A 25,397-nucleotide genomic window follows, 5' to 3' on the forward strand; every position below is an offset into this window, starting at 1 on the left:
GTGTTGTTTCGTCTCGGTGTCGACTGTGCACAGTTCTACTTTTCTTGCACATGTTCTGTTTTTGCAAAGAGCAAGTGTGTGTTTGCAGAACACTATATGGAGCGATGCATCTTGCTCTCATCAGCTGTGCACTTCTTTTTTTTTTTCTTTTTTCTTTTTGCAAACAGTGGGGATTGCACTGGAATGTGAGAGAGACTAGGGTGGAGGAAGGGTAAAGAAAAAGGGAAGATAACAAAATCGGGAGAATCCTGATGAGTCATGTGGGGGGAAGCACTGAAAGGTAAAGAAATAGGAAAGAAAAAGAGGTTGTTCCTCTATAACTACCATATAACCACCCAACTTCTCCCTCTCATCATATAATATGCACCATTTGCACTGATTGCATAAGTGGATGCATAACGAGCCCATTAAAATCCTTTTAGTTTCAACCAACCAGGCTGATTAGAAAACATCAGAAATTGTGTTTATTTTTGTTTCAGTGTGTCTTCATGATACGAATCTCCAATTACACATCATGTCTCAAGAGCGCTAACGTAACTTTATGTTTTTCGGTGTGATGCGAAATGTTAAAGCATCCAAAGAAGATAAAGAAGAAGAGTTGTGTTTGCTTATTAGTGAGATGATGTTTGCTCACTGTATTTAACTTCTCAGAAATGCTGCTCTGGAGTTGTTTATACTGTAAATGGCAGCCGGCCAGGTACCGTCCATCAAAGACGCAATTGTGAGTTGATGAACTGTGAATTGCAGGTCACACACACGGTAGATCACTGTTTTTTCATTAGAGGTTGAGCGCTGACTCACTAACCTCTATCTCTGTTTCCCAAACATCCCAGGCCGCAGTGCTGCAGTGTGCACGCACGCGCAACAACAACAGCAACGGTGTGTTTCGTACTATTTGTAAGCGGTCTCAGACGGGAAGGCTGTTTTGACAGTCTGGCGAAATCATGGGACAGAGATTATCAGGAGGCTAATGAGCTAAGGATGCTGGGAAAAGATAAAGCGCTGTGGTTTTCCTGATGCCTGGTGGTTGAGCACAACATCGTCTCTGTTTACATATTCGCTTAGATTCTCTCAATGGATAATCCTAGTCATACGATTTATTTGGTTTGCTGGTTTTGTGTGTAACATTACTCTGAGATGTTGTCTCTCTTTGTTATTGTGCAGCTTTAAATCAGTAGCTTGATGCTGCTTGTATTAGTGTTTCAACACTTAAAAAGAAACTACAGTCAGAAGAGAAAAAAACATCCCTGCTAAAAAAAAATATCCAAGTTTTAGCTTCAAATTTTGACATCCATCCATCCTTTTTTCCACTTATCCACTTCAGGGTCATGGTTCTACCAGCTGCTATAGGTAAGAGGTGGGGTACATCCTAGACAGGCCGCCAGTCTGTCACAGAAAGCTGGGACAACTAAGGCTAATTGAAAAGCAGCAAATTTCAACCTACACCTCCCAAAATATTCATATTCTCTTAAATATCATTAGATATGCTAAAAGTATTGTAAAGAAAGAATCAGCTGATTCTGATAGGTGACCAGCTGTTACAGACCCTTATTTACAAGGAGGTCACTACAGTTTGTACCTTCTTGTTTGATATGGGAAAGTTTTTATCCCAGATGCCCGTCCTAATGTAACATTGAGGGGTTTGTGTATCCTTGTCTGGTGGAAGTGTAAACTACTACACTATGGAGTTTGCGAACTTAAAAAATTTGGGTCCCTTATTTTTCTTTCTTTTAAATTTAGAGCAAAAAACCCCATATTTAATCCAGATATGTGGATTTAATTTGAAAGTGAAATCAAACAAAGGAATGTGGCTTAAGAATGTGAGACACAAAAGCTTAAAAAAAATGGCTGATTGCTCAAAATCAAAGCCGCCAAACTAAAGGTGAAATCCAAAAATGATTACCAGATATCAACTAAAATTTTGGGAAAGCTATTTTTGGATGAAAGAAGAAATACATGAGCATAAGAAGAGTAGAGCACAACATTTAGTTTGCTGGGATATGGTCACCTCTGTGACTCCCTGATAACTGGGAAAAATTTGTATTAACAACTGGTGAAAGAATGTTTGCAGATAAATTGGCATTTTCCATGCAAACTACAGGTAACTTTGGCAGTCTTTTTGCAACCAAAGCAATGGCAAGGAGGTTTTCCAGACTGTATATCTCTTTGTGACGTATTTCACATAGCATCAGCCAACAACCACTCACCAGCTGAGCAGGAAATAGACATTTTTCCCTAGCAACCTGGGGTTAAAAGGGGGTCGCTGACCAGTCTCTAGGCTGATGTGACTGAAGCCTTACTTGCTCAGGCAAATACACAGCAGTTGTGTTCTGTTGGCTGAAGGTTTGCATGAATTCAGATGTACTCAAACTCAACTCTAACTCTGCTTCATTGAGCTTCATTATTCTCACTCATATCTCTTCCGGCTTCCTTCTCTTCTCTACTCTTTGTTGGTCTTTTTCCCTCTCTGTGTGTGACTGCGTGTGCCACAGTTCTTATTAATAGAGTAGTACTTTTTTCTTCTTCTCTGGCTTCTTCCGAATTTGAAGCTTTCTTGTTTTTTCATTTCCTCGTGAATCACTCGTTGCTTTGATCCCCTCTCTTCTTCCTTCTTTGGGCATCTCCTTTCAGGATACTCTGCTGCCGCCGCTGCTTTCAATTCTGTCTGTATGTGCCGTCTGTGAGCAGAATGTCATCCTTAAAGCAGTGGGTATTCACATGTAGGTTTTTGCCATGAAGGGTTTGTTTTTGTACAGTTCTTGTATATCCAACCCCCCCACCCCCCCACCGCCCTGAGTTTACAGAGTGAAAACTAACAGTCCAGTGTGTTTCTGTTAACTTTCCTCTTTACTATAAGCAATGGCAACGTGTCTTTAATCCGAATAACAGAGTGAAAACATATGCGAGTGTATGATTCCTGTGTTAACAGTTGGAGGCCTCTGCAGGCGTCCCATTAGCTAAGCAAAATAAGAATACAAGCGTGAGCCTAATTTCCTTCAGGTGGCAAATTTGACCTTCTTTTCTGAGGTGATAGAAGTCATGAGGCTACAAAAGGACAGTTTATTTCTGCAGGGTGAACAGTCTCTGGGTTGCATTAAAAGGCCGCTAATACAGAGTGACAGAGGTTAAAGATGCAGACATAGCATCATCAGCTTGGCATATGGATCTCATCGTTGCTTGGAGCGCTCAAAAGGGCAGTGCCTTTGGGATCTGCTCAAAAACTAGGACTAAACAGGGTTTTACATCACAGTCAACAGGAAGGAGCAGATGAAGTGATAGCGTGGGCTGATCGCCCTGTATTTGAAACATGCCAGTCAGTATCTGCAGAGCATCTTTGCTCTGCTGGGGAATGCTGAAGAGAAGAGATGGTTTGCAAAAGCCCCTTTGGATTTAATCTGAAGATCGCCAGGTTTATCTCAAAGTGAGAACAGAAGCTGAAGTTACTGCCAGAAAAATCACGCCTAGCAAGTTTCGCTTGACCTCTGCATCACATGCGTTTGGCTGTGCTTCAGATTTGACTAGATTGAGAAGAATTTGAATGTTTGTTTTTTTTAAAAAAAGGGAAAAATTGATGTGTCTGCCTCCAAACTCCTTCAAACTGTAGTAAATGATTATGTGCAGTTGCTATCTTTTGCCCGGTGGCATCATGCGTACACTGTTAAAGAGAGACTTTGTGAGCCCGTGGAGAGTCATGTGAATCAGAACACTGATCTCAATTTGAGATGGTCTATGTGAAATATTGGAAAATCTTCCTGAACTTTTAGACAGTGGGAATTTGTCCAGCTGGGTTAAGAGCTGCATCAGTGTACTCGTGCATCTGCAAAAGCAGTCTTTAAAACTATTTTCACATCCCCAAATACCCAGACGTAACCCACAGATTCCCAGGTGATCAGATTCCATCTGTGAGACCCAAACATAAGAAAAGTTTTCATTAACTTAAACTATTCTTCACTACTCTGAGAGCTCCCTAAATGGCTACTCTACACCCCAGACTCAGCTTTGAGAATTGCTGGATTGTACAGTCCTGTGTGAACTTAGTGATGGAGACTTCCTCGGCGTGGTGTGAGCGGTGGTGCATGGCAGGAATGTAAAAACCAGATGACCTCAAATGGAAACTCCAGGGCTGATGGAGGCAGTCAAGCAGGCCATCTCGCTAGCTCTAATAAACACTCTGACTCCTTTCTGCAGTCGTCTTTCTCTTTCTTTTTTAACTGCCTCGCTCAGTTTCCCAACCTGGCTTAGCGTCGCCTCCACTCCACCACGCCCCACATGTTGGACCGCCGCCTGGTTTTTGTCCCCCCTAGGGCTGAAGCTTAAGTTCAGCTTCAGCCAAGGAGAACAGCAACGTCATCTCCGAGTCCCAAAGTTATAATTTTCATCTGTTAATTATACAGAAGCAGAGATGAGCTAAATATATACATGTGGGTCTGAAGAGGGAAGAGGGAAGCAACCGAGAAGAGGGGGCTCAAAGTACGGCCGCGCTTCTTCCAAACGCAGGCGAGGGGGGTGGAGAGAGTCAAAAGGCCTGCTGGAGCCCTGTGGTTTTCTGTTGCTGAGGCCTGCTTCTGAAAACAACCAGGAAAGAAAGAGAAGAAAAGGGAAAAAGGGGAAAAAGAAGGGAGGGGTAGCGAGGGAGGGCATCTTATTGCAGTGGAGCTCAGACGTGACGCTCTGATTGCTCCCAGCGGTTGTGGTCAGTACAGTGGAGCGGTGAGGGGTGGGGAATACAGTGCAAGGAGCAAAGTTAGCTCTCTGCCAGATGTCGTCATAGATCCCGTCAGTATAAGAAGACTCGTTATAAGGTGCAGCTGGGAATTTACCTGATAAAACCCAGCCGTCGCCTCACAGTGGCTTTCAGAAGCAGCAGGATGTGGCTGTTGTTTCGGTCCTCTTTGTTTCATGTTCTTTGGCTAAGCGTGAGGGGACGCCACATGACTAAAAACACTGTGGAAAGAGAGCACATCTTTAGCAGGAGCAAGTGTGTTTTGATTTAAGCATTCTTGGTGACTGCTCGGCTGTCACACATTTTTCATGCATCAAAAGGTGGAACGTTTTCAGACTTCCAGATTTCAGACATGTCTGAAAAGAGAGGAAGGATCTAGCATTCACACCTGGCTCTTTAAAACGAGCCAAGTGGTTTTACAGTCTGAGTGTCTTAAAGTTCAGACCTATAGTAACTATTAAGGTCAAACATAGGCAACTTGATAGTATTCATGGCAACTTTGAGCTGTAATTATCATCTATTTAATGTGCCATTCCCTCTCACCCTTCACTAAAAAAATAAGCGGACACAAAAAGTTAAACTGTTAATACATGCATGAAATATCCAGTAAGAGACGAAGCTTCCTCTTCATTTTAGTTCCGTTTTATTATTGAAGTGACCTGAACATAAAACATGCAGTCGACTAGAGGAGCCACTTCTCGCTAATTAGGTTAAAGTGGAGCACCGTCTCTCCACTTAGTGTATGTCATAGTGTGTGTGTGTGTGTTTTGCCTGTATGCTTCATCGCTCTTTATCACATGCACAAATAGAAACCATCTTTTCCTTCATACATCCAGTTTTGCTCCCATGCATTATGGCCTGCAGGTCTCTCCTTGCTATGAAAAATTTATAGCCATGAGAAACCCACCCATTAAATTTGAGAAGTATAAATGCGACACTATCAGATGTTGAAACTTTTTGAATTTGCTTCCAGAAAGCCCGTCCAAAAAAGTTCAGACAGCAAGAGCAAAAGTCTGCAAAGATTGTGTCATGTTAAAACAAAACACCGGCCAACAACATGAAGAAGATCATCCCAGTGGAGCTGAGGACGTTACATGTAATTGGAGGAGAAGTTCATCACTGTGGAAGACTTAAGAGGCATTCACACAACTATATATGGGGATTAAATAAAGATTCAGATAATCTGAATCTTGTAAACTGCCTGTGGATGGTTTTGATATTCAGGCTGTTTACAGGAAAATCATTTTATAGATCCAGGAGCATTTTTGAAAACCATGTCAGTGAATAGTTGGTTCTTTTATCGTAAGCGAAGCAATTCAAACAAACTCAGAAACAGTGACACTTACTTTGTGCCTGAGATTATTTTTATGGTTTTTCATGGCTTACTTGGACATCTGTGAAGGCAGCATTAATGCTGAATGATACATACAGGTTTTGGAGCGACATATGCTGCAATTCCGCCAGCATGCTTTTCAAGACAATACCAAGATGGTGTCCATGTGCTCAGTTTGCCTGCCTGCAACTCAAACCTGTTAACCATTAGCAGAATTTGACGACTTATATAAAAAATCTATACCAGAGGAGTCCCCAAACTCTTGAGTATTTATTTGCTTTAAAGATTACACCTCTCTTCCCAAGCGCTCCCAGAATTCCGTTAAAAGAAGAGGCGATACAACATGTTTTTGGAAAGAGGCTTGTAAAATAGGGCAAAAATCCATAGGATAGATCATTCCCAACACTCACTTGCACATCTCTTAGTGTGTTTAATCATTTGTCAGCAGACTGGGATGCCACTGTCTGTTAATGGATTCATTTCTTAGCCTTTAATTAGCTTGATTGAGCAAAGAAGTGACATTTTTGTGGTTTAGCCTCCAGTCGTGCAGTCTGGACTGTCATCGTTTATGTGCTGCATTAAAGTCTTTATTTAAATGAAACAATAGAGGAGGTGTTTAGAGTGCGTCTCTGCGTAAATACGCGCCTGTGCCGCCGCTGTCTGAGCCCAGATGTTTAAATCGTCCTCTCCTGTCTCCTCTCCATCTGCTCTCTTCAACTTCCTGACTCTTGCTTCTGCTTTAGATCACTCTCTGTCCTAATTTTTTATTCCCTCCAAGTTTCCCCCCCTTTACCCTGGTGTTCGCTCTCCAACATCTGTCAACGCCCCCACCCTTTCGTGTTCTCCTTCCTGCTCTGTATCGGGCATTTTTGTCCACGTAGATGCTTTGTAGGCCGGCGGGCTGACTCACGTATCCCAGCGTTCCCTTGTGGCAGAAGTAGCACAATAGGCACATCCACCATCCTGAGTCAGCTGGTCACATTTTTTTGTGTTATAATTTCCAAAAAATGGGTTATATGAATGAATCATTTTGCCTATAAATTGAATTGATTAATCAATTCTTGTGAAAAGGAGCAGATTCTCACATTTGGGAAGCTGGAGTCAGCGCTTTAGCTCACCTAGTTAAATGAGTTAAGAAGTTATTATCAGTGCTAAATGATTACCTGTGATTTAGGTCACTAATTGAGAATGTGTTGTTACTATCAACTTATCTGATGTGTTAAGCCAGCCGAATGATTGTTGATTAACACTGCAGTAAAAGAGTGACAAGCTATAACACTGAAAGCCAAAGATTCACTGGTTTGGCAGGTTTTGTAAGACTTCCGTTATGATACACCACAGCTTCAGATTTCACGCTGTTGGGCATAAATGTTTTTTTACTATTTTCGGGACTAAACAGACATTAATCTTAACCTGGTTAATTATAGAAATAATCTTTTTGTGGCCTGTTTTTAAAGCAGTTTTAAAGCACTGTTCAGATTAAAGGCCTGACTCATATCAGTAATTACAGACTTCTTGTACATTATTAGCTTCATGGAGCTAATAATATCTTAAGTGTGTGAGTGAGTGGGCGGGAAAAGGTGACTAAAGAGTTGATATTTATTTATATAGTGTTTCAGTTCTCAGCCAGCTCACTGGGCCTGATGTCATGTGGAGTGCATGCATAATGCAGTGGGTTTAACACAGAAGACGCTTCTTCTGGTTTGCAGATTTGAGTCATGCATTGTTGTTGTTGTTGTTGTAAAAGTCCTCTGGCCAGTCAGGGAGGGTTAGACCACCCTGGTACCACCTCAGCTGTGTGTTGATTAGATATCTGACCCTTGCACGTTTCGTCTCGCTCTGCACCTGCTATCGTCTCCGAGCTTTGCACAACAGAGACCACAACAGGTGTGACCTCCCTAATATCCAGCCGCAGTCTCCCACCCCGACTACGAGCTTATCCATTTGTAACTCTTTTACAACCACAAATCGCAGATAACGGCTTACAGGTCGACTTCTTGCACTTCCTCGCCCTGGGCGCACACTCATGCCACCTATTGTTGTAAAACTGTAGATTTGCATGTAGCTCATCACCCTTTGCTCTCTCCCCATGTGGCCCAGTGCCCTCTGGGCTTTTCCCCCACCCATCTGCTCTTAGACTCTGGGTTGCAGCTGCCCTCTAGTGTCTGCTGTCTGCTCACTACATCATGAATGCTGTTACATAGGCCTATAGGTTCCATGGCATGAGGATTTACTGGAGATTAAAGTTAAAATTAACCATCTTAAATCAGCTACATCCCCTTTTTTCACACAAGCGCTTGCTTTTGTACAATCCACTTCAGCAGATTACGCTTAATGTCTGTCTAGACGGAGAAATCGACTCCATGCGGATGCCATCTAGAGCCAATTATTGAACCGCTACATGTAAAATGTGCTCTAATAAAACTTTTATTCACTCATTCTTTTATTAAAATAGCCTCATGTTTCGTAACTGTAGATTATATTTAGTTAAACCTAAGAAATACTGAGGCACAGAAAGGTTTTTCACAGCCGCTTTGCGAACACTCTTTTAAATGTTTTCTTAAAGCACAAAGGCAAAAACAAAAGTCCCAAATTCTTGGTGGGAAAATGGAAAAGACAAACAGCTTTGTTTAAGGAAAAAGTGTGGCTTTGATTTGTTTGTTACTCATCTTGGGGGACCCCCTCGGAGGTTGGTAACCGCGGCGGTGCATCGTGCATATATTTGTGGTAAAATCTGAATCATTCCTTAGTTTCCAGTGTGATGACACAGATAACTCATGTGGGCGCTCCTTTATCGCCTTTCCTGGCACATGTTGAGTGTGTCACCGGAGTGTGTCTCAGCAGAAGGCGACGGGATTTTCCTCAAGGGTTTCCAGACGTCAGATCATAATGATATTAAAGTTCTTTATCTATGTATTGTCTTTGTTGTGTCAGTCATTGTAAGCATCAAACCCTGTCTGTCCTTTTCTGACCCTGCTTGTGCCTTTTCTCAATTCTTGCAGCCTGTGTTTAGAGAAGACACCCTACGGTTGTGTCTGCAGCGCGGTTTGTTAGCAACAGGCCAACCAAGCGCTCAGTCAGCACTCTGAATGGCTTCACTCTGCTCTTTCCTGCCTTTTTTCTCCTCATCACAGCTCTGTTTTGTAGATGCAGCAGAGAAGAGACAGACTTTTGTTTTGCCTTGCGAGGAAGCTGCAGTGGGGAAAACAAAAAGGGTAGGGAGGCCACTGTGTGTTAATCGGTTGGCTCACAGTCATGATCCGACTATGAGAGGGATTAAAACATATCGCCAGACTAATCTGTCCCTTACACCAGCGGGCAGTTTTCACTTTCCACAGATGTGTTTGTTGTCGGAGAGCAGTGAGGGGCAGAGACATCGCTCCTCTGAGAGCTGCGGTGCATGTCGGGCTTTGATTTCCTGACATTTCCAGGAGTTTCGCGCTCCCAGGTTAAGATCTAAAAGAAACAGGGGGAAGAAAAAACCTCGAGTGTGTTTACTGAGCATTCAAATCGTTACAAGCTAGATAAAAAAAAAAGGTATGCTGTTATGATTTAAATTAAGCCCATATGCAGGTGATGTCTGCCTGCTCGGGCATGTTTCAGCTAACCAGTAGACCATGTGCTTTTGTTCGAGCTCCTCACGTGTGGCTCACATCAGATAAACTGTAACTCAATGCCTTTATTTTCATTTTTCTTTTGCCAGCCATCTCTCTTTTTTTCTCACTTAACCTCCTGTTTTTGTAAGTGCCGTCATGGTTCATGAAAGGGTGACAGAGAGAAAGAGAGGGTGTGAGACAACCAGAAACCTTTTGTTTCCAAATTAGGCACTCCTCCCATCTCACTAAAACTAACTGTTATTGTGAAAAGTGGCATATGAAATCCCACCTCAGTGCTGCCGCTTTGAAATGGATGCAGATTTTAAATCCCCGTCTGGCTTTTTCTTTCTGTCGCGTCTCCCCCTCCTGGTGATGAATCGGACCTCCCCCTGGTGATCCAGCAGGGCGGTTCTGGCTGGTGGTGCATTGAACCCAAAGCTCTGGTCTGAACCACAGAGAGAAGACAAACCCCCCCTGCAGCCACAGCCTTCTGACTTTAAGTGGAACCATAATTACATAGCCTAGTGTATTTATACTCAGCAGTGACTCAGTGGGACATGTGGCATGTGCTTGTGTGTATGCATGTGCACAAGAGAAGCAGCCTTTTGTATTCACATGTTACTGGTTTTTGTGTGTGTGTGTGTGTGTGTGTGTGTGTGTGTGTAAGTGAAAGTCTACTGACTCAATAAACTAACTGGGGATAAAGTGAGGTGTGGATCCACCTCAATCTAGTTTGTTATTTTTGCAGGAAAGATCATTAAAAGAGCCACTATGTGACTCTTGGAAGTAGAAAAATAGAAAATGTGTGACGCCCATAATAATGATGTTCGTTATTATGATGACGTACGAATTAGAAGCAACTATTAAGCATGCATATAAGTCATACAGCTCAAGTGCCTTGCTGCTTTAATAGGCCTGAACAAGATCAGATGTTTGCATGCTGTGTATGAATACATGGAGCTTATTAATAAAAAAGCTTTTTAAAGCCTTTCCAATGTTTGCTGTAATGCAAAATTGAGAACATGAAGAGCATGGCTGTGAGTGATGTGTGGGTGACTGCAGGCCAATTATAACATTCTGGACTCTTGATCAAAGATCTCCCATAATGTAAATCAGAGTTTTATTGTAAATAAATTACTCTTTACATCATTCAATGACCAATCCCACAGACTGCACATAAAACATGGTTGTATTGAACGTAGGACCACTGCAGGGATCTCGAAGTGATCACATCTGGATGAGAGCGTAGCTAGCTTGATTAGCAAAGCGATTAGCATCACGCAGATACTTGTGAAAGAATGATGCGCAGAAAATAAGCTGCTTGAATTTCATTCACCAAAACTGGCGTGTAGACTTTGACTGACTGTTAGACCACACAAGAAGTCACTCTATTTGTCAGATGATTTTTTTGTGTCCTGTCACTCAATGTTGCATAATTTTACATCATAATAAAATTTAAATTGGTAAGTAGAGATCTTACAAAGGGGGGGTGTTTAACTTCACAGCAAGGAAGTATCTTTAGCCTTTCCAGATTTGCTTCATTTTTCAGCCTTGCATTTGCAGCCTTACATTGCACAATATCTTAACTTCCTGGAGTAAATGTAACATATCTTCCTAACGCACATGTATAATCCTTGTGTGTTTGCACAAGATTAACAAAAAAAAAATAGAAAAAGTGACCCACACGGAGGAAAAACACAGGATATCATATTAAAGTGCTAGATGACACCGAAACGCTTTGAGTTCATATTTTATATTAACTGTGTTTTATATTTTTTGGTACTTTTATTGGACAGGCCACTATTATTCACTCTTCTTGGGGTATGTTTCTGCCTGTGAAAGTAACAGACTCGTTAATTTATCACCTCCTCAGTGAGTATAAACTATCAAAGCCTGCAGTGTGTGTTCTTGTTGGCATAGTGCGACATATCCAGAGGGTACGGTGTTTCTTACGGATGACGGCCTTCTCCAGTCGAGTTGGAACTTGCCCCGCTGTTCAGCAGGTGAAACCTGTCTAACCTCATCGGTAACGGATGCTCGGCAGGTTAACAGTGACGACAACCGGAGGGGAACGTTGGCTGTCTGTAACAACAACATGGTTACCTGTCTGCCGCTCTCGCACGTACCCTGGACGCCTGGCTGTTTGGTGAGAACTCACCCCTGACTGATTTAGTGGTGAGGTTTTTAGGTGTCACTGTGTTGTATATGGGTGGATCCTCTGGGAAGGAGTGTGTCTGCACGTGAGAGTGGGAGTATAGGCTTGACAAAGAGGTCATGTTGACATCCAGTAGCGACCGTGTTATTTTCAGAGCTTTTACAACCACAGCAGCGCCCGTTGCTCGCCTTCTCTGTCTTTGGCAGCTTTTTTCCATGTTCTCTCATTATCATTCTCCCTCCTCTGTGTTTTCCCCTCCTAACTATAAGAAAAAGGGAGTAGAAGACTAAGCATAGCAGCCGCAAATGTTTTTTTTCCTCTCTCTTTGTGCTGCAAATTGGCCTCGTTCTCTTTTCTCTCTTTTTTTTTTTCGTCTCCTCTTTGAGTGGAGGGGATTCGGTGGAGGCAGGGCTGGCTTTTGTGGAGTTTAGCAGCGGGACCAAAGCTCTGTCACTGTGTTTGTGTCGCTCACACACACACATATGCAGCACACGTGCAGCACAGGAAGGATCCAACGAGGATTTAACCTACCAGCAGCAACCCTACAGGAGATATCTTCACCTGGACTGTTAACAGCTGACCCGCTCTCGGTTTTTCCCAACGTATGGCTTCAAGAGTTCCGCTTTACAGTGCACAGGTGTTTGTTTACTGATGACAGCCAGACCGGTTCATGTGGAAGGAGTCAGTAACTGTCTGGATACAGTCCGAGTAACAAAAACAAGGACTAAAGAGAAAGCAAAAGAGGAGAAGCAACACAAAAGCAACAGATCGAGTAGCTGATGGTCGCTGTGATAAAGTAAACATTCGGGATTAAGATGAGAGAGAGATGAAGTTTGTCTGGCACTAGAGGTAGAGAGGGAGGGTGAAAGGAGAGAGTGGGGGCAGTGGGAGGGAGGAGAGACAGAAGATCCAGCCCTCTGGGACAGCAGTTGTGTGTTTTGGGGGGTGGACAGAGTGGCTTTGAATGCAGAACATCACTGGACACCGACAGGAGGGCTGCTGTCAGTTGGTCTCTGTGTGTGTGTCTGTAGTGAAACCAGACCTACCTCTGATCCCTGCACCACACACGCACTCCTCTATCTGCTGCCTTTTTCTTCCTCTGGTTTGAACCCCCCAATAGTGCGAATGAGGGTCTTGGAGAGCTGACCGATGGAGGTCAGGAGCGTCAGGCTGTGATGTGTAACTTGTTGGATTAAACTTTCCCGAGGCTCAGCAGCAGCAGCAGCAGCAGCAGCAGCAATGGACTGGAGCCAGGAGGCGTGAAGTTAAATGACTGGAGAATCGGAAGACACTAAAAGCAGCCACCCTGTCTTGGCTTGATTGTAGGTCTGTGTCTGGACATCGTCCAGGACTTTGTGTTGGTGCTTGAGTGTGTGCAGCCCATGTTGGTGGCGAGCGATGCGAATCTGACCAAACTCAGCGCTCCGATGCCCGCTGCTATGCTCCCGTGTCCTGCGCCAGCCGGGTCTGACTGGAGCTTCCAGAACCCGGTGGGGGTGGACTGCAGCTCCCCTGAACCTCGTTGCATTTGGCTGGCGGTTCTACGTGGAGCCACGACCTCGGAGCCACCCACTTCGCCACTTGCCATGCCTATTGGGCACAGCCAGAGCTCTCATCAGCCCAGGGTAAGAAGGGGTCACCGGTCTTCACCCATCTAACGTTAAGATGTGGTGACTGTGGCTAAAAGCATCAGTCAGTGGCTGCTGTTAAATGACAAGTTGAGTCCAAATTAAATGCTTTCGCTAGATAACTTCTAATAGCAAGATGTGAAATTCGTAGGAATTTCCTGTTTTATCTGTTTTTTTAAAGATAAGATTTATCAGTTAAAACTGTACATTGCTTGTTTGAATAGTTTCTCATTAATTTTTCTGTTGTCAAATGAATTGACCAGATTGTTCATTTAACATACTTCCTGCTAAATCCTCTGCCACTTTACACTCCAAGACATCGGAGATGTTTTTTGTCGTGCTCATGGTGACTTTTGTGGTTCTCCAGAATTAACACAGTAAACAATGATATCAGCAATACTCTCCAGAAACCGCTGTGTGCAATTAGTCATGCATGTCAGCAATGCTTCTCTGTAACTGTACTCATTGTTTGGAGCTGGTTAACCCCTCAGCTGTTGGTAGATTCTTTAACATTTCTGGAGAAATGCCTGTGTTGCCTTCAGGCTCTTTTTTCTGTTTTGTTTAGACTTCTTTGAGTGGATCAATATAATTAAGAAAGTGTAGTTGTTACCTACAGTCAAGGTGGCTTTTAGCTGCAGTTGGCCTGCAAAGACTTATACAGGACCACGTACACACCGGACTGTTGAATTTGTTGTGGACTTGTTAATTCTGAACAAAAATATACTTAGAATTATGAATTTAAGATCAGATAAGCTACATTTAGCAAATAAAAATATGGATAAATGTGACCGTGGGACTCTCTGTGCACCTTTTTTCTCATTTTTTCCCAGCTTAATCACGTTTTCCATCCATTGGATTAGGAATGGCTTGCATATTGACCCTTTTCTTCCTCTGGGGAGCTTCTAATTACTGGCTAAGCACAGTTTAAGGTCGCTTCTAAGTACCACTTTGATCGAGGTGTCATGCAGTTGTACAGCTGTGCATCCCCACCCCCCAAGTCCCAAATGCCCTCAGAATCCAGGCCATCACTTCCTCATTTAACCGTGATCATTTATGTGGAATATCGCATCTTTTTTTACTGCTTTTTTTTTTTTTAATGGTTCTCATCATCCCCTTTCCCCAGACTCATTGACACAGTTAGAAAATGCCATAGTGAGGAATGTAAGTGTGGGGGGAGGAAAAGGAGAGGCTGTACGGACACAGCTGGGACAAACAGACACTGTACACTGTTTACATTTTAGGAGAGGGGGAGGAAGAGCAGTTGCACCTAGCTGTCTCTATCAGTTACTTTAAGCTGAAATATGCACTTCTACTATCTCTCTGGCACATCATATGTCTGGTATCTTGGTCTGCTTTATTATCGTTGAGATTTTTTGCGTTTGAGGGATCACAGGATTGGCGCATTCAATTCTTTTTGCATTTTTTTTCTTTACATTCAGTTGCCCGCACGACCGCAACACCCTCACGAGTTGTAAAGGTGAAAATCTGTCATGTAAAAGGGGTCCTCGGATGCCAGAATGTGATAAAGTGCAGTGTTTTGTTGCACTTTCACCTCTTTGTTAAAGCAAAAAGTCGAGGCAGCGAGGATAAAAAGTCCCTGGTCAGATTTAAACCCACGTCACACACTAACTGCCATGTGCTGCTGCCCACTCAGCTATCAAGTCATGCTGTAAAAGTTATTCTAAAACCGCTCCTCCTGGAAATGATTCTAGGCCTTGGATTGAATTAAAATAGCTTAAATGAACTTCACTGCTACCAGTGATGCAGGTTTCAGTTGGACAAATAGGCATGTTTTGCTATGCAGGAGAAAGAAACCCTGTTTAACAGACATTGCATCATCACCTGTTGGCCTGGTTGAACTGACTGTGGGGCTGGACTGGTTTTTCAGCAAACATTCTGTATTCACACACATTTGCAAGTATGGCCCCTTAAACATATCGTTATATAAATTACAGAATCCGCCGGCTTCCTTAAGAGAGTAAAGGTGGATATTCGCGTGTACGTCATACATTTGTGAGACATAGGATGCTTGTAGAGGTGCAGAGGTGGGGGAGCGCTCCCTGTGTGTGGCCGGTGAGTCCAGGAATTATCAGGATGAGATGGTTTGGCTTTTTTTTCCACGCCGTCCCCTCTCCTGTTCCCTCTTGGCAGCTCGGCTCCGGGCTGCGGACGCAGACAGCTATGACCATCGGGATTAAAGGCTCGTCAGCATTTGTAACAGCCGCAAAGCTCCACTTTTCAAACAGGTTGCAGCTCTCAGCTGTTTAAAAGAGCATTATTGTTCTGTCCTGCTGGGGTTTTAGCAGGAGCCGGGCTCCCTGACAGTCACTGCATTCCTCTGAACTGCTTTACCTCTGGATGGAGCGAGGACAAGAGTGTGTGTCTGTGTGTACGTGTGCTACCCTACACGTACGCTGTTCCCGACGATTATGCCGTCAGCTTTACAATATTGTCATGTCCTAGAAAAGCCTCTTAAGACTCAAAAATCCTTTATTACGGGATTTCGGGGAAGATTACCACCGCCGCTGTTTATTTATAGCGTTTTTATTCTCTAATAAAGCTGATGGGGCTCTAAAATTTTGGCGCCGCAATTTAAACATCAAACATTTCCTCTGGATTTTATAGATGCAGCATGCTATGTTGTCCTTGAGCTGCTCCTTTCTTGTCTTATCAGTCCTGCATCTTAATTATATGGTTCTTAATTGAAATCAGGAGGAAAATGTCCTCGGGGAAGAGCCGGCTGCTGCTGCTGTGTGTTGTCAAAGCACACCGCTTTACCCACTAAACATTCACTCAAAGGAGGAAGCTGTGGTGTGACATTACAAGCTTTTCTGCATATTCACTTGTTTCCAATGAAGCATTTTTTTACTCTATTTTAATGACATCATCTACAGGTGATAACAGGATGCTTCAGTTCTCTGTACTCACTGAAGTTTATTTGCTAATCAGCCTCAGCAGGTAATACTTCTTTCGGCGAAAACAATGTGAAACAGTTTAAATGCCCACTTGCAGGGCAGGAAATACCAAATGTCTTCTTTTCTCAGCAAAACAGGAGCGAGGTTTCCCTCGTCTGCGCTTCCAGCCTGCGTAGGAAGTCAAGATTAGACTGCAAAACCGCAGAAACAATTTTCCAAGTTCCTTGTTGGTTAAACTGAATGTCCTGTCCTGGAGAGGCCTGTCAGCAAGCTTAAACTGTTTTTTCATTTTATTTTGGTAGTGGTGGCAGAGGAAACTGGTCGAATCATGCTCAGAGGGCATGAGAGGGGGTTCGTCTTGTTTTAGGGGGAAAAGGTTGAGTCTAGATTCGGCAGATGGTCAAGCAGAAACACAGCCCACACAGTCCAGAGCTGCAGAGTGGGAAACTGTCCTCCTGGCTCAGAGACCCAGGCAGACCCTGTGTGTTTTGGGTAATCACAGGGTTCAGTATTCTCAGCGCCGGGAGGGGCCATGTGGTCGAAACCGGCGTGCTGGAGCCTGTCCCTCGCTGGGGCCCGATACTCCTCCTCCTTCTGCGTCTCCTTCTCTCCTCATCCTTCTCGTCTCATTCACTCTATCTGTGCTCCCTCCCCTCCTGTGCCAGTTGCTGTGTGTGTTTCAACTTGTCCAAAACCAAACCGCTCCCTCCAAGGAATTCACTCTGTCTCTTCCTCCTTTCACCCCGTTGCTCTTTCATTTCCTCTTTTTTTTTTCTTTCTTGGCCTTTTCTTTTTCTTTATCATTTTAATTTGACACTCCAAGCACTCTCCTGCGTTCCTCACGCACCTCTTTATGCGGCTCGCATAATAGGCCTCGCTGCACACCTCTCTAAGAAAATAGAAGGGTTATTTTACAATGTTTAGACTGCCAGACTAAAGATCCGGCTTTGAGAATCTATGGATATCACAGTCTGCGAAACGTGCACATCATATCTTCCAACATAATCTTTTGTGATTGTTTGGAAATAGCCAAAATTAACTAAAATTATATTCATACTTCTTAAAGTTTAAGAGTTTTAACCAGCAAACATCTTGATGTTTCTGAAAGTAGCCTATACGTGCAAACTTTTTTTTTTTTTTTTTTCCCTCGATGGAATGTGAAATTAGAGGAAAAGAACATGTGCGGTAAATGTCGGCAGAGCCAGGTTTCCACTGCAAGAATAGAAGTGGAGAGAGAGGAAGAAGAGGTGGAAGGGAGGAGAGGTTAAAAAAGGAGAATGGAAGGAAGGAGAAAGAGGGGTGAAGAATGGAAGTGCCTCCATAACTCTCCGTGGTTATATTTGTAGGGTTATCCCGCCCCACAGTGCTGCCCCACTTCCTGCCTCGAGCCTGCCACTTCCTGTTGTTCTGTGGCCATGCGGAGATTTGCCAGGACAGGCCTGTGCGCGTTATTGTGTTTGCGTGTAAGCATGTTTATCGGGAGGACAGGAAGCAGAATGTGGGGTGTGCATCTAGATGATGTGGTCTAGAAACACTAACCCACTGACACGAAAACATACATGTACGCAACATACACAATCACAGAATCTGAAGACGCGCAAAACAGTTTAGGATTTCGACTTTTAAGGGCACATTGACTCATATCTCTGTGTGGTTTGAGTAATCTGAATCTCAGAGTATTCAATCATTTTTCATATCAAGTGACATGCACATCAAATCACACCTAAAATGACATCTGTGGCCTCTGTATGTTGATTCGTGGCTTGTACACTCATAAAATAAGTCCCTTTATCGTATATTTAGGGCTGTAATGGCATGTCACAAAGTGACATTTGACAGGGGTGTTCGTCCAATATTAAATCAATAAAACCTGTGGAAAAAACATCATTAGATAAGTAAAACGTCCAGTATACCGATGTTTTTGTTAGTCATTAAATTAGTTCAGTTTTGGTTCTGAAACTGAAAAATGTGCTGAAGATTCTGTGTGGGGAGTAAAAATTTAAAGGCTTATAGCACAAATTAAAAATGTATATTCAATTCAGTTTTATTTATATTGTGCCAAATCACAGCAGCAGTTGCCCCATGCCTTAGTAAATGTGCAAAACCCAGGTGAATGTGAAGGCGGTCAAGCAGGTGGTACTTGTTTGTATCTGTTGACAGTTTTGTACATTAATGTAACAGTTGGTAGGTGAGAGGTGGATCACATTTACTTTTAATAGACTCCTGTAGCATTTCTCAGAGTGTATGACGTTAGCATTTAACCAGTGTACGAACTTATTTGGGCTGCCTTTACCTCTGTCATCATTTACTTCATCTAATGTAATCTAATCTTCAAGTAAGATTAGATAAAATGTCATAATTTAATCTGGTGTCCTCCTGAGCTCATCGTTGATTTAACCGAAACAGTACGTAGGCGTAAAAATGTGATTTAAGATCCCCGTGCAGCTCCTGGTTTGCTCGTATCAGTGTGAGCCCTCATCTTTAGTTAATGAAAAACAAATCAATGTCTTTTTTTGTCTAAATGATCATTTACTAAGAAGAAAAATTATCCGACTGTTTATAATCTGTCTTTCTGAAACTGTTAAAAATGTTACTTTTGTCTGCCTTGCATTGCATTTTCGTGCTGTAGCGTCCATCAGTAAGATGCTAAGAAGTTATTTTTACCGTCAGTATGCAGAAGATTGCAGCTTTAAACAAAATAAAGAAAGACCGGGCTGACTTGGTCGGACTAGTCATTACAGTGTTTTAATTTAAGTTTGGGAGAGTGTGAGAGTGCAGGGAGTTCAGTTTTACTAAGAAAAGTTTTGCAGTGACTTGATGTGTGCAGCAGACTTAAGCTGTGAGCTGGCACTCAGATTCCCTTCTTCCTCCTCTCCCTCACTCCCACTCCTGCCTGTTTGGTCAGGTGATTGTGTTTGACTGACAGATGTGGGTCGATGGGGCAGCAGGCAGGTGATAGTTCTCACGTGTGTCTGTCAGCTGAGCTTGCCTGACTTATTTACTCGGCAGCAGGAATGAGAAATTTAGAGAGCTGTGCTGAAAATCTGCCTTTATTCTCCACTCTCAGAGTCCCTGGATCTTCTCTCCCTATAATTACGACCAAGGTCACTGTAGTCTGAATTTGGTGATACCCGCATTTCCCGCTTGGCCCCGTCTAGACGTGGCCTCTTTCTGATAGTCCCCCCTGCCCTCCCCCAGGTGTGTTTATTGACTATTGTTCTGAGGCTGGGTGGCATGCAGAGGCTAGCAGACAGGACTTCACGAGGAAGCTGCTAATGAGCAGTCCGGCAGCGGCGGAGTTAATGTCACTGAGTACAGAGGCACCTTGTGCTTCTCCAGTGAGCCATAAATCTGGACAACTGCAGGTTTTTCTCTAGTGTTGGTGCGAATAATGGGAAAGAACTGATATTGCTGACATTTCTGATGCCCGTAAATCTTATTAGAAGCATATATTCCTGCTTACTAAATGACAAAATGCAGTCTTTTTGTATAAAATTGCTTTTACTGCTGGGGGTAATGTTTTTAACCAGATCTCTTTGTGTTTACAGGCTAAGGGGCGGAGGGATGGTTTCTCCTCAGCCGGTGACAACCCTCGGCCGCCGATGGCGACCCGGCCGGGAAGGGAGGGGGTCGGCATGGGCTGGAAGGGTCCCCGGACGCTGGTCCTCCATAAGAACTCCCAGGGTTTCGGTTTCACATTACGCCACTTCATCGTTTATCCTCCAGAATCCGCTTTGCACACTAACGTCAAGGTGAGAGTCACAGATGTCTGCAGGTCCCTGAAACACTAGAAAATGCCTTAAATGTTAAAGGTGTTTAAAAGTGTTGAATTATGTTATAAAAAATACCATTTGTGCTTCAGGGCTTAGTGTCACAAAGTACTTTGTGTTTGTTTTTATAGTACACATGGTCTCCATTTCATCCTAGCTGGCATTTAAAGGGGTTTCGAAGGCCTTAGCTTTAACTCGCTGAACTCAGGAGAGAGCCAATTTGAGCTCAGAGATAAAGCCAATCATACTGTGGCTGCGGGTCAGCGAGGTTGAGCGGAGCAAAATGAACACAAAGACAAAGGGAGAAAACAAGCCTGGCTGATTAGAGACAGCAGACGATGAAGAAACCGAGCTGTTAAAGGAAGAGAGGCACAAGATTTGGAGACAGAACAAGAACCAGGGCTTAGATTTTACTACTTTGAGGAATTTAAAAAACACCTCCATTTTACTCCTGTTTGTTTCACAGGCCTGTTTTTGTCCCTGGTGAATTCAGGCTTGTTCTGGTGTTGGAAATGAGCCCGAGTGGTTATTTAGCTGTTTGAGGTGTGGGGGCAAACGTCTCCAGATGTGAAATTGAGGGATGTGGAGGCTGGGGTGGGGTGAGCCAGCTGAAACAAGGCCTCTATTATTTTTATACCACCCCACCATCTAGCAGCTGCTGATAGGAACACGAATTGAATGGGATCTGTTGTCTTATCCTGGTACCACTCACTGGCAGCCGGGCCGTACCATGCCAGCCCTGGACAATAGGCCCACTGCTGACCTTTGGCCTCATTTCTGCCCTTGTCTCCTCTGCCTCAGAAGGGATCACATGTTGTTTTTTGGACAATTGGACTCACAGATCTTTCTGTTCTTATCTGAAGAGGCTTCATGGAAACCTCCCAAATTAACCTCTTAGTGTCCAATTAATACAGATTCACAGGGTCTGTGACTCATTCATGCTCTCGATTTAGAAGGTCTACAGGTCGTCTGGGTTGTGGTTCTAACAGGACCCTTCAGCATCTTCACAACCTTCTCTTGACACTTCCTCCTATTAGGATGTAACTTGATTTTTATTCACTTTGGAAAAAAACAGTATTTTATTTAATGTGAAATGAAGTGAACTAAAAAAAGAAGTAACTACAGTACCACAGATTTGTCCGATGCTAAAAGCCTGTTCATCTCTGCTTTTGTTACCTGGTCAAAATTCACTCATTCTGAGTAGACATTTGGGTGGTCTGTGGTCTTTAGCTACCAGCCTTGTGTTTCTCGGCACATTTTGCACATTACTGTCACATTTCTTTCCTTATGAGCAATAAATTCCAAGCAATGTACACATTTGCCACCGTTGAACTGGAAACTGAGGAGACTGTTTTTTGAAGGGTTTATGTAACTGCATAACCATTTGATCAAGGAGAAGTTTCTTGGATCGAGAGGTCAAAGTTCAGTCGCTTTCCTCGGACTTCCATGACCTGGATGACTGAGAACCTCCCCAGATAACTATGCGTCCAGTAACTTTGATCTTAATACTGAATTTTGGACCAAAAGTTTGTTACATTACATTAAAGTAACACGTTATTAGTGTGATGATACAGTGATGAATTGCTGTTTTATTATCACTGAAAACTGGGATGTACCTTGTGAGCAACAGGGTGGATACGGATGTATTTTTGTGTGACACCTTGGTAGGTTTAGAGTCTTTTAAATCCAGTGCCAGACATCCGCATAAATTAAGGGATGAGTAATTTTCCAGATGTATAGAATCCCTAGCATAGACTTTTGTGTCCACCTCTTCCCATCTCCTTCCGGATGTGGTGAAATTAGGACTGGCCGGGTGGTGAGTGTCCCCAGCTCTGAGTTCTATTCTAGGGTCGGCAGCTATCCTTTCTCTGCCTCTAAACCCTCCACCTTTGTCTGCAGAGCCCGGAATGAGCCCACTCAGCGCAGGATAAAGCCCGGCAGCAGTCAGCCCACCGTGCCCCTGCCCACAAACTGTCCACTCAGCTTATTGTGTGTGTGTCTGTGCGTGTGTGTGTGTGTGTGTGTGTGTGAAGGTGATCAGAGAACCTGCATCTATCAGATCTCACCACCTCGTTTCTCACTGTCCCCACCTTTATTTACTCGCTGTGTGTGTGATGTCATGAGCACCTGCAGATTGTCAAACCAGATAGTCAGTGTCTGTGCTGGATCTGCAACATTAAGAGCTCATGAAAACAAACAGGTCGGTGTCAGGAGGTTTGGCATAAATTGTCAGTGAAGTCACCGGCACGTGAGGGAAAGCTGTAAACAGTTGATCTCATCCTTCCACATTTTGGTTTCTGTTCGGAAAAAGGTCACCTGGGGTTGAGACCTGTGGCCAAAGTTAGTAAGCCGTATGCTGCTGAAATGTCTGTGTTTAAACCAGGAGTATGAGGGCCCTGTATGAGGCCTTTCTACTACGTGATGTAAACCCCGAATCAGCACTTGGTAGCATTCCTGCCTGGAAAAGTAGTGATAGCATTTGTTTTTCCCCTCAGTTTGGTCTAAAAGTTGAATGCTGAATGGGCATGAAAAAAAAAAAAAGCACTTTATTATTGGTTGCAAAATTTTCCATGTGGCACAGCCAGTTTCCATCCTGCAAATCTTTGTATATGGTCAATTTTGTGACAGTGTCTGAAGTAGCAACTTTTCCCAAACCTTTTTTTTTTTAAAGCTCAGAGCTTGCGTTGCATCACATGTCGACCTTTCTGTGCATGTGGAACAGTTTACCCCTCGCTATCAGATCTCTCTCGTCTAGAACTTCTTAAACGCAGCCAAAGACCATCTCAACAAATGTGTTTGTAATTACTAGGACAACAATAAATGTCTCTTATAGGAATTTTACGCTTTAAATTTGCTCTAATATGTGTAATTCTGTCTTTCTGTTTGCAGGATGAGGAGAACGGTAACGGAAAGGGTGAGCTGCCTCTATTTTTTGCCTACTCAGTGTTTTATTAGTGCTCCAGTTAAAGCTTACTACAGGGATAGGGATAATGATGATGTAATTGAGGCAAGACCCTACTGTAGTTCCCTCATGTCTTGCCTGCTCTGCAGCCTTTATGCGCCACCTACAGGACACTATCCAGTACTACATCTAAAAATCCACCTGCAGTTAGACTTCTGGTTCTCCAGCTTTTTCTAGTTTTCTTGACTTGAGATGTTGAAAAAAGTGTGAATGTTTATCAATATATATATCAATAAGAAATGTAATTTTACATAAATAAACATGCAGTAGCATCAGCAGACTCTTATTTATTTTCCCTGAAAAAGATTTACCTTAGTTTTGCACCCCACAGTCTGACAACCTCTGAGTTAGATGCTCATGGACGTATTTACTCGTCTGAAAAAGTGCTACTTTCAGCTGCTACCTGGTTCACTCGGGGTTGGGACAGAAGGTAGCTCTGCATATGTGATTTGGAAGAATTTAACAGGAGATGCTCTTCCTAACACAACCCACGAGGCATTTGTGCCTCCTCCCAGGATTCACCTGACGAGGGAGTCTTCACTCGTGAGGTGAACGTGTAAACAACTACACCGTGGAGCCACGTTGCTCGTGTCAAAAATAAACCCTTAACAAATATCTGATGGGCACTGAAAGAAAGTGTCAGCAGTAACTGTTCGTAGGTGTAGCGCAGCAGAAGGAGAACAGATTTGTTTGAGCCTGCAGCTTTACTCGGCGCTTCTGAAAGATTTGTGGGTGTAGCGCTTATCAAACAACCAGCCTGGCGTGGACTCCCAGGTGATATTCATAAAGTAATCGCAAAACAAATACATCAGAGAGTACATCTGTATATCAATGTCATGTCTACTTAGATATGCATGTGAATTTACCCAAATGAGTTCATGCAAAAAATGTAAACTAATGGATTGTTGTACTGTGCACCTCCAATATTGAATGCCATTTTATTTAAGTTATTTTACTATTATTTACTATTTGACTATTGTTTACAATATTTGGATGATTAATAATATTATATAATATTGTATAATGGGTAAGAACGGTCATACTCACATGTGCATTTCTTTTTCTTTCCTTGTGCATTAACTGAATCTGTCTATGTCCTGATCTTTGCACATCCCCTCTTTTCTTGTTGTCATTCAGGGTTTCAGAAAGGTCAGTTGGAGCCAATGGACACTATATTTGTGAAGAACGTGAGAGAAAAGGGTCCGGCCCATCAAGCAGGCCTGTGCACAGGTAAAAGGAACATGTTGTGCAGGAGTGTGGACGCCACGATTTGCATTGGAAATCTGTTCTGTGTGCAGGTCATGTGATGCTGCATGAGCATGCAGAGAGAAGTTGACTAACAATAAAAACAAATTTATGGGAAGAACTGATCTTCACAGGAGACGAGAGTTATTACAGAACCTCTTGTGTATTTCTGTGACAGCAGAGCAAACCAGTACTCGGTGTTAAAGCACCAGCTTGATTTAACACAAACTGACGCATCCACAGAGTTGCACGCTACCTCAAACGTATGCAAACACACGCCCTGCGAGCACCGCATATGTGTTTCAGCTTGCATAAAGTAACCGCAAATGCATATAAAATTTGAGCAGGTAGTTATCGGACGCCTTTCCTCCAGGCCTTGGTTCACAAAAGCTGAGCTGTACTAAACATACCTGTTCTTTATGCTTGAAAGCTATTTTAATTTTATTGATGTACTTTTTTGCCTTTAAGACATATTGAACACCACATGAAGGGAAAAAGTGTGAGATTAAGTTAAAGCTGGCTTTTGATGCCACCCAATACAGGTGATTTGCTTAATGTGGTTTTGGTTTTGCTGACTTTAGACAGCCCAGAGTCAATTATTCAAAAAGTACACTACTTATTTTTCACTCCTGGTTTTTATTATGCCTTCAGGGAATTTACCCCTTACCCAGTTTCTTTATCATTTCCCCTTGCTTTAAAGGTCAGAGTTCGCAGATTCATTGTTCAAATGTATCAGTGATATAATATGACTGTCCATGCTGTGCAGGGGATCGTCTGGTGAAAGTGAATGGAGAAAGTATTCTAGGAAAGACGTACTCACAGGTGATCGCCCTCATTCAAAACAGGTAAGAATCCCTTCCTGTGAGCCCCTTCAGAGCCTTTTAGGTGTTGATTTATTGTCCTGTGACTTCAAAATCCAAAGAGAAGTCAAAGGAGTGGAGTGGAGATATGTGCACTGACTCGTGCATATCTTCATGCTTGCCAGCTTACCATCTGGCTATAAGCCGAGCTAGGCAGCAACAGGAATAGCTTGTTTCACCCTGAGATATGTGAATAACCTCATGACAGAT

At 43.2% G+C, this 25,397-nt stretch overlaps 1 protein-coding gene across 9 annotated transcripts in view; it reads left to right on the forward strand.

Annotated features, from left to right (window-relative positions):
• arhgap23a (Rho GTPase activating protein 23a) overlaps positions 1-25,397 on the forward strand; it is a 67,670-nt gene that overhangs the window by 20,569 nt on the left and 21,704 nt on the right. For 7 of the 9 annotated variants that reach the window (XM_063472296.1, XM_063472297.1, XM_063472300.1 and 4 more), the window contains exons 1-5: positions 12,283-13,432; positions 19,899-20,102; positions 23,010-23,034; positions 24,220-24,312; positions 25,094-25,172. In XM_063472296.1, the coding sequence (XP_063328366.1) occupies positions 13,190-13,432; positions 19,899-20,102; positions 23,010-23,034; positions 24,220-24,312; positions 25,094-25,172 (644 nt within the window). In that variant the 5' untranslated portion in view covers positions 12,283-13,189. Of the gene's footprint in view, positions 1-12,282; positions 13,433-19,898; positions 20,103-23,009; positions 23,035-24,219; positions 24,313-25,093; positions 25,173-25,397 lie in introns of those variants that run through there. The other 2 variants (XM_063472305.1, XM_063472302.1) reach the window with 1 other exon arrangement.

Source organism: Pelmatolapia mariae, linkage group LG4 (genome assembly GCF_036321145.2).
Source record: "Pelmatolapia mariae isolate MD_Pm_ZW linkage group LG4, Pm_UMD_F_2, whole genome shotgun sequence".
NCBI lineage: Eukaryota > Metazoa > Chordata > Actinopteri > Cichliformes > Cichlidae > Pelmatolapia > Pelmatolapia mariae.